The sequence below is a fragment of the Eucalyptus grandis genome, chromosome 4 (assembly GCF_016545825.1).
Source record: "Eucalyptus grandis isolate ANBG69807.140 chromosome 4, ASM1654582v1, whole genome shotgun sequence".
Taxonomy (NCBI): Eukaryota; Viridiplantae; Streptophyta; class Magnoliopsida; order Myrtales; family Myrtaceae; genus Eucalyptus; species Eucalyptus grandis.
Genome location: NC_052615.1, coordinates 4487619 through 4497125, shown reverse-complemented (window position 1 = coordinate 4497125; position 9507 = coordinate 4487619). Strand labels below are relative to the sequence as shown.

At 40.8% G+C, this 9507-nt stretch overlaps 1 protein-coding gene across 1 annotated transcript; it reads left to right on the top strand.

The window, feature by feature from the left end:
• Positions 1-5595, top strand: LOC104440725 (flavonoid 3'-monooxygenase CYP75B137). Its single transcript, XM_039310641.1, is given in 4 exon segments — positions 1-1060; positions 1624-1873; positions 1876-2248; positions 5442-5595. Coding segments are annotated over 4 exon segments (1743 nt in total). The 5' UTR covers positions 1-94.
• Positions 5596-9507: the final 3912 nt, after the last annotated feature.

The following is a 9507-nucleotide window of genomic DNA, read 5'->3' as shown; positions in this document are numbered from 1 at the left end:
TCAAGACCAAACCGTCCCTAGAAAGACCTTCTACGTTTAGCGTGGCTAGCAACTTCCTCATCTTGCTCCACCATTCCTCTTGTCACAAGCCGAAATGTCGAAGGGAGACTCTGGAGGTGCCTGGACGTGGTGGTGGCATGCTAAAGAAGCGAATGATGAAATTTCTAGAGCTACTACAGCACTGCTTGTCATAGCAATTGCAGCTCTTAGTTCTTTCTTTTTGTTCAGGAGGCAGAAAAACGTGACCGCTCTGATGCCGCCAGGGCCCCGAGGCTTGCCGTTTCTCGGGTACCTCCCATTCCTGGGGACTGACCTCCGCCAGATATTTGCTAAGTTGGCTGAGACCTACGGCCCCATCTACAAACTCCAGCTTGGAAGCAAGTTATATGTGGTGGTTAACTCCCCATCGCTGGCCAAAGAAATCGTGCGGGACCAGGACTCGACGTTCGCCAATCGGGACCCAAGCATCGCCGCTACCATCGCAACATACGGCGCAAGGGATATTGCCTTCTCAAGCCAGGGGCCTTATTGGAGGAATCTCCGCAAACTGTTCGTACGGCAGATAATGAGCAACGCGAGCCTTGATGCCTGTTATGATTTGAGAAGGCAGGAGGTCAGGAAAGGGTTGAGCGATCTTTACAGAAAATCTGGGGTGCCGGTGGATATTGGCGAGTGGGCCGTTCTGATCTTGATCAATGCGGTGATGGCGATGCTGTGGGGAGGGACGCTTACTGGAGAGAAGTGCGAAGCCATTGGCGCTGAGTTTCGAATGGTGACGGCAAAATTTATGGTGCTCTTAGGTAGTCCGAATGTTTCTGACTTTTTTCCAGCAGTTGCTTGGCTTGACCTGCAAGGAGTGGAAAGGGACATGAAAAGGGCGCATCAGTGGCTTGATACTTTTATTCAGTCTGTTGTCGATTGTGCCACCCAGGAGGATGGAGAATCTAAACGCAATGATAAAAAAAAGGACTTTTTGCAGATTGTCCTGGACATGGAGATGGATCTTGAAGATAACCAGTCACCAACGGACAAGAATGGAGCACTAAAAGCCATTCTCACGGTAAGTTTATTGAGCCAGGTGACTAGTTATTATACGAATATAGACTATTTAGTGACCTGACGCACCAGAAAATATAGTTAATCCTCTTCTGCGACTCTGTTGTTGGTAGAATTAATTTAATATTCTGGCCACCATAATCATGAGTTAATGTCGAGCGATTATTACTATGGCGTAACACATTCAAATCTATATAAACCCCAGATTGCCATAATTTTTTTCCAGCCCCCTATACAATATTGAAACAAATATAGCAAAGTTGATGCATTGCACAGGTGTTACATTATACTGGGCCAATTTTCGTACGATGTTGGTCGTATCATGTCAAGTCTGAAGTCTCTTTCCATGGCACTTGTTTCGTATCCTATTCTCTTTCCATGGCTCTTGTTTTGTATCCTATTGTCTAACTTAGGCTGGGTACAACCTTTCCCCCTATATTACAAAAAGCTCCACATTTTGACTAGAACTCGATTGTTCCATATTACAGTGCTTCATCAAGTATTCAGCTTTATCAAGCATTACAGCAATTTACTCTTTTTGATGAAATTTTGAATGTGCGGAAATAGGACATCGTGATTGGTGGAACTGATACGACTTCAACAATGGTAGAATGGGCGATGGCAGAGTTGATACAGAACCGAGATGTGATGAACAAAGTAGTCCAGGAATTGACAGAAGTCGTGGCGAAGGATGAGATGGTCGAAGAGCATCACTTGCCAAAATTGAAGTACCTCGACGCGGTCATCAAGGAAGCATTCCGCTTGCACCCGGCTCTGCCATTATTGGCTCCTCGGATGCCACGGGCTTCGTGTGTCGTTGGGGTTACACGATACCGAAGGGCAGTAACATATTCTTGAACGTGGGTTACATCCACAGGGACCCCAAGATTTGGGACAATCCAACGGAGTTTAGACCCGAGAGGTTCTTGGGAGATCCCAGCAGGTATGATTTCTCGGGCAACAACTTCATGTACATGCCGTTCGGTTCTGGTCGGAGGAGATGTGCGGGGCTTGCACTGGCAGAGAGGATGTTAACATTTGTATTGGCATCTCTTATGCATTCGTTCGAGTGGGAATTACCGCCAGGGACGGAGATGGACTTTTCGGACAAGTTCGGGATTGTGGTCAAGAAATTGAAGCCCCTGGTGGTCATTCCTAGACCGAGATTGTCCACTCGGAGCTCTACAAGCCAGCATTTTTCTTATCTACATCCCTATCTTTGACAAGATCCCGAGTAGTTCGAGCGGGTGAGACTTTAATTGGGAGATAGCGTCCTGTTCAACTCCAACTATGTCCCGCTAACATATTCACATCTACCACATAGACTTTGTCTCGAACACTTTGAATGAAATTCTATTCGCATCCAAAAGCTAAGATTTGAATAGAAATAAGCGGTCGGATGATCATACCACCGTGCAGCAGAGTCGGAGCGGGAAAGTCTCAAGTTGAAGCAAATTCAACTTCTCTCTTAGGTTCAAGTTGATGGAATCCGGAAGTCAAAATCGACACTTCTAGGGTTGATTACCCCTCTTTTCACATTTGTAATACACTTTTTCTTGATCCTTGGATTTAAACAAATCCATCCGATTTCCTTTCGCCTTTGCCGCCACACCCATTCTAGGTTCAAATTCAAGGAACATTTTGTCATCATCATTCGCGTCAATCAGATTTTGTCTGGCATACGAGGATCTCTTGGAATGTTCGCAAGAGCTTCCTCTGCTTTTCCTTTTGGGGCAATTCCCCATTCCTCCATTTTCTTCAGAAAAGATACTCATTCCCATAATTTTTGTCCTTAAGGAAGTCATCTATGTAGTTCAATGGAGTACCTGTGCTTTTCAATGCACAATAAAGTTTATACAAAAAGGAAGGCTTTTTGAACTCTTCTTGGGTCGGCATCCTCGATTATCTCTTCTTCCCGTTATGACTTTCACTTTGTGGGGCGGGAGATGCTGAATGACGTGGAGGAGAGCGGAATCGGACTTTGTCGCTGACCGAGATAAGTCTTCTTCCTCAAAGAGATCGAAATGAGTCGGTCCCTTCTTCTTCTTTGTGGTCCCCTCGTTCGCGATTCTTGATGATTTCCTTGAAGACGACATCTTTCTTTGTCTATTGGAGGATTCCTTCACTTGCTTTCCCAAGAAAAATGACCACTTTCTCGACGATGAACAAAGAGTAGAAACAGTATCGAGAGAAGAGTGCTTTTTAGGGTTTTGAAGATTTGGGAAAGAAAAAAGCTGTATATATATATATAACTTAGTTTTGAAAAGGGAAGTTCAATCGGTGCAATGGAAAGTGAACGATTGCTTCTTTTCAAAATCTATAACTCAAAATTATTAAACAAAAGATCGTACCTTTTCGACTAAATGACAATTAGTACCTTTTAGAAGAAATACAACTTACGGTCTTTATCCACGAATGTCGAGTCTCGGGACTTAGAGTCTAAGAGATCGAGTCTTTAGAGTTGGTGAGTCTCTAGACTTTAACTTCTTCAAGCTTCAAAATGTTGAGTCTTGAGCGGATAAAGTCAAACGATTCTTCTCCAAAGGCTTTGTGAATATGTCTCTAGTTGACTTTTTGAATCAACAAATTGAATCGAGATTTCTCCATTTTGAATATGATCTCTAATAAAGTCCACTCTTCTTGCATAGCTTCGATCCAGCTTTCATCGATAAAGCTTCTTCTAAGCTTTTTGGTTCGGATCTTTCAATAGAGTTTCGAGACTCTGTTTCAGTTCTATGAAATAAATATACCCTGCCAGTATCAATAATGTTTTAAGCATCTACTCTAATAGACAAACAGCCAAGTACCAGCATGTGAGGTTTCATGTACGAGACCCGGCTTTGAAAATAATTTGTGCTGCTATTGTTTGTGATATGAGGTAGAATATTTGTTATCTATATTGGTTCTTCAGGTCAGTTAGACCAGAAGATAAAGTCATGTGATTTAAGAGTAAAACGTTTCGCTTTTGCACATATATTCGACAATGAAGTTCTCGAGGAGGAGGTCCGCTTGCACCGGGCACTGCATAATTTCCATTGATTTTATTAATGAGTACTCTGAAATGCTTTTTCTAAGCAATCAAAGAGGGAGACTTTGCAGTTTTCCATGGATTGACTGACTTTTTATCGTTAGTATGGTCCATTTTATTTTGCCTAAATATCTGACATTAATATAACGACATTAAATTTTGGCAATTGATCAAGTAAAAGAATATATCCCGTCCACTAGATTTTATCAGCACCCAGTTCCCGCTACTCAATAACAACTGTTTGTTACATTCCATATCCCTCGTAAATTTCCTCGTCAATGGATACAGCATTGATTCACCCATCTTTATTGCATTCGCCTCACTCTTTATTTGCTTGGCAGAATAATTGCTTGTTATGGCAAGAATTGCACTACTCAACACTCATTTTCTTACAACTACGGTTGTATTGCTACAATAGAGACAACTATAATAATGGAAATGTGTTGGGGACTTTGGTCCCAAACTTCAACATGGCTCTCTCGGATCTAAGGCTCATAAGGCATTGAAGGTCCAACTGCAGATTACTAGCATTCCTCATATTCAAGATATCATAGCACTAACCCAGAAGGCATATAAAATTCAAAATCATGGCATCTAATGAACAGAGATTCACTTCATTATCATTTCAGAATAAATATAAAACTTATGTTATTGTACTGAGAAAAAAAAACTACAAAAAAAAAACTATTCTAGGCTATAAACTATCTTAGGTCAAGAATTTGGTCGATCCTTAAAATAAGGACATTATACAAATTTAGCAACTAATCAGCCCTACAATTTCCCCAATTAGTCTTAATTGACAACTGACGCCAACACTTCCTCTCAACTCGGTACATAGATATCACTAAGGCCTAAGTTGTCATGTGAATTGGAGAAGATCTTGCTAGAGATAACCTCTGTGAGTATATCTGTCAGTTGGTCTTCAGATTTAATAAATGGGAATTGAACTATCTTGTCGTCAAGGTTTTGTTTGATGAAATGTCAGTCTACCTCAATGTATTTAGCATGATCATGTTGGACTAGATTATGAGAAATATTGATGGCTGTCTTATTGTCACAAAATAAGCTCATGCAGGAATTGGGACCAAAACCAATCTCAGTCAGTATTCTCTTAAGCAAAAGAAGTTAACAAAGTCCTTTGGCCATTCCTCTTAACTCGGTTTCAACACTGGATAATGCTACTACCTTCTGCTTCTTACTCCTCTACGTGACAAGATTGCCTCCTCCGAAGGTGAAGTAGCCTAATGTAGACTTCTTGCCGGAAAGGGCCCATACATCCGCGGACTCATCGAATGGGCATTTGACTGGCCCACTTCTCCCCAAAACCACAACTTTAAAAACTCGATCTCCTCATCAGGGTGGGTCGATTTCCAGAGATGTCGATCCCGTGGGGAAAGAGCGGGACTTGGAAATACATCCTGTGGAAGACCTGCGACTCTAAACCCTTCTTCCTGACCTTCGCCACCGTCCCCAGCGTCGTCCCCGGCGTTGTCGGCTACTGTGTCATGTAGCTCACCAGCTCGAGGCTCGCCTCTGCTAGAATGCTCGGCCTGACTCCCTCGTCCGTCTCTCCCTCCTCTTTTTTCGTCTCTCGCAGTCATCGCTTATGCTAGGGCTCTGCTTGCATTACCTCCCCTTCTCTTTGAACCTCATGCCGCCTCGTTTGGTTTTCTTCTTTAAAATGTAGTCTCCCAATTGATCCTAAGTGGAAGTCTCCCTCCATATTCTCTTTTGCTTACAATTTGACCCCTCATTTATTGAAAATTTATAAACAAATTGACCCATGCATGTCACAATTGCATGTTACAATTCCAGACTCATGTGTCGGATTTTCCAATACATATTGACCGCATGTTGAAGCATGTCTAAGCATGTCCGAGCATGTCAAACTCATGGCGAAGTGTCCGAGGCCAACACGGAGGCTTGGAGAGTGTCCATGCTTTTTAGGTGGTCACAATGGTTCACGAGAAATTAGGCCATCTTGTTAGTTTTGAAGATTTTATCTGATGCGTTCTTCTGCTGTCTAATGTTTCGATTTCCGATCATTTGCCATAAATTATTAGCGTAACAAGCGTGGGAGATATTTAGGCAATATTAAAATGGACTTTATTAAAGAGTTAGCCTATGGAAAATTGAAAAAAAAAAATTGCTTTCTAAACCCCCATCGTTTGTCCCAAAGCTTCTAGTTCCTGTGGATATAAACCACGTTCGAGAATACGGCACCGCTCTTTGGTACCGTGTAACCCTGGCCACACGAAAAGCACGTGGGGTCCGTGAAACCAATAATGGCAAAGTCGGTTGCAAGTGAAATGCCCACTTGATGACACCGTTGATCAATTTGGGCAAGTGGTGCCTTGCAAGCATCTTATCCCATCCCTTGACTTCTGTCAATTCGTGGGCAACTTTGTTCTTCACATTTCAATTATGCAGCAAATTGGGCCACCACCCACTCCACTGCCAATTATTTGAAGTTGATGCGAGAGCATCAGGTCCTCATGATTAGATCACAAACTCAACTCATGTTTTGTCAATTAAACCGACCCATGCGCTTATTCATGAAAGCAAAAATCAATTTATGCTGCAATTTAATCATCTGGGTCCAAAGATGAAGCTTGCCGATGATGCGACATGGTTGCTAATTTAAAAGATTGTTACCGATTTTGAGACTCTCATCGACAATCTAATGATAGGAGGTTGTTTTGGTCAATTTTTATCCTTATTTGATGACTTTCTACAATGACTATTCGGCTTTTAAGACTAGTGCACGAATTAAGAGTCTCATCAAGTTTTGATGCATCTTATAATTAGTCACGTGCATTTAGGTTTCTTGATTCACATCTTTTTACGAGTCTTTATCAAGGTGTTGCTTTTAAGAGTCATAATTAGATTAATTTCCCCCAAGAGTCTGATTCCAATAATTCGAAGAGTCATTTCTTTTATTTAGCAATATCTCTATCAATAGAGGTGTGATCTTATTGAAAGCAAATAGTGATTTGAATATATAAATATATGAGAGTTTCCTCAATGTGAGCATATGTTTTAGGAGGATAAATGACTCCTATCCCAATTTTTTTATTCTTGGAGAATGGATTACTTCTTAGGGTTGAGCCAAGAAGCCATTTATTTTTAGTTGGTGATTCATCCTTTAGGCCTTGGTAGTGAAGTTCTTCACCCCGAAGTCATTTATCTAGTTCGTCCTTTAAACATTCGTAGTGAATTTCGTCAATCCCGATTTTCTTCCTTAGCTGGTGGTGCGTCCTTTAGCACTTGGTGATGATTGTATTCTATTTTGTATTTACGTTTATCCATCGATATCTATCACTACACGCTTTGATATATTTGTACTTCCTTCTACGTCATTCAAAACACACTCAGCCGCCTCAGTAACCACATCAGATTGGTATCAATCTCAAGGTTCAACTTGTTTTGAGGGATTCTTTCTATTACCTATATTCCATTTCATTTCATTATTATATAATAAAGAAAATGATCCATTTTAAAAGGCATTATGTTGGAATAAACACACAATGAAAGGCGTAACTATGTCATAACGGAGCTTCAACAACAAATGGAGTAAGTCCTCAACTTCTTGGAGAATCAGGCGAAGTAGGATCTACTGTCGATAAGCCTATTAATCAACCACACCATAACGATCCAAATCCTCATCAAAACTCTTGTGATGAATCCAGCAATACTGAAACAACTCTAGTGATTTGGATTACCAAGTCTGAAGGAGAAGAAGAGGACATGAGGAGAATGATCTTGAAGTAAAAGTGGTGGTGCCAGAATTTGAGGGAAACCTCAGCCCAAATGAATTTATTGGTTAGCTTCATGATATTGAATGAGTAGTCGACTTCCCCTCATACTCTAACGAAAAGCGATGCAAAGTTGTTATTCTCAATTTGAAGAAATACGCTTTAGTTTGATGGGAAAATTTGAAGAACCAGAGAGTTCATGCTGGAAAAGGCCAAATCAAATCTTGGGAAAAACTCAAGAAACTTAGAAAGAAGAGGTTCTTGCCCAATAATTATAATCAAGACATTTTTTTTCCTTAAATGAATTCCCTCAAGCAGCGCAGAATGAGCATTAAAGAATACATTAGAGAGTTTGAACAACTACAATATCCCAAGATTGTTGGAGCAAAATTCGCTTGTTCACCTGGTGGTTTAAATTGGGAGATTGCCAATTTAGTTGAATTTCAATGATATTGGTCTTTTGAAGATGTTTACAAACTGACCATCAAGGTGGAAAGATATTTGAAGCATGGCAAGGGTTTGTCAACCAAATTATCGACAAGGGGACATTCTTTTTTAAGGGTGGTTCTTCTAGCAAGACCGAGAATACAACAATAAAAGATAAAGGCAAAAAGAATGCCATGAGGTCTGTCAAAGAACTTCACAAGAAGACCGATGGTGGTAGTGCTCGACAGTGCTTTAAGTGCCAAGGTTATAGACACTTTCAATCCAAACATCCTAATCGAAGAGTTATGACACTTCAAGAGATTGAGAAAATTGACATGGGACCTCAAGAAGCTACGCAAGATGCCGATCAAATTGAAACCAAACCAAAGGAGGAAGATGAGATTATAGAGCAACCCAATTAAAGATAATTGCTCGTTATTAGGAGGGCTTTGCACTCTACAATTACTCCAAAAGCGGACAAGCAAAGGGAGAATATTTTCCTAACCCGTTGCACCACTAATGGGAAGGTGCGTAATATGATTATCGAGGGTAGAAGTTGCACCAATGTGGTATTGACAACTCTATTCGACAAGTTGATTCTTCCCATTTCCAAAAACTCCCAACCATAGAAGTTGCCTTGGCTGAACAAAGGGAACGATCTCCAAGTAACTAAACGAGTCTTGATTTTATTTTCAATTGGGAAAAACTACCAAGATCATGTCCTATATGATATAAGTTCCATCGATGCATGTCACTTGTTATTGAGAGTGCCTTGGCAATTTGATAGGAAGGTCACGCATGATTCAAGGGAAAACACTTACTCTTTCCTAAAAGAGCAAAAATTCATCACCCTAGCACCTTTAAGCCCATCCAAAAAATTCAACTCGGGGAGGAAAGCACTAGGAAAGAAAATCTGTTTTTGAATGAAATACGTGTTGAGAGAGCCATTAGCAAACATAAAAATATATTGTCTTTGCCTATGGCTCTTGCCCTTTGTGCGTGTGTGGGGTAACAGTGGCGTGTGTAGCGTCTTGCGTAAGTGTCTTGTATGTTAGTGGTGAGTGGTGAGTGGTGTGAATTGAGTGTTCTTGAAATAATAATAAGAAAGTTCTATTATTGAGATATTCACTTGATTCTCCCCAAACAATGGTTTCACATGATCATTTGCCATGTCGTAATAAATGTCATTAATATTTAGGCAAAAATTAAAATGGACTAAATTAACGAGAAAAAGTTGTGTCA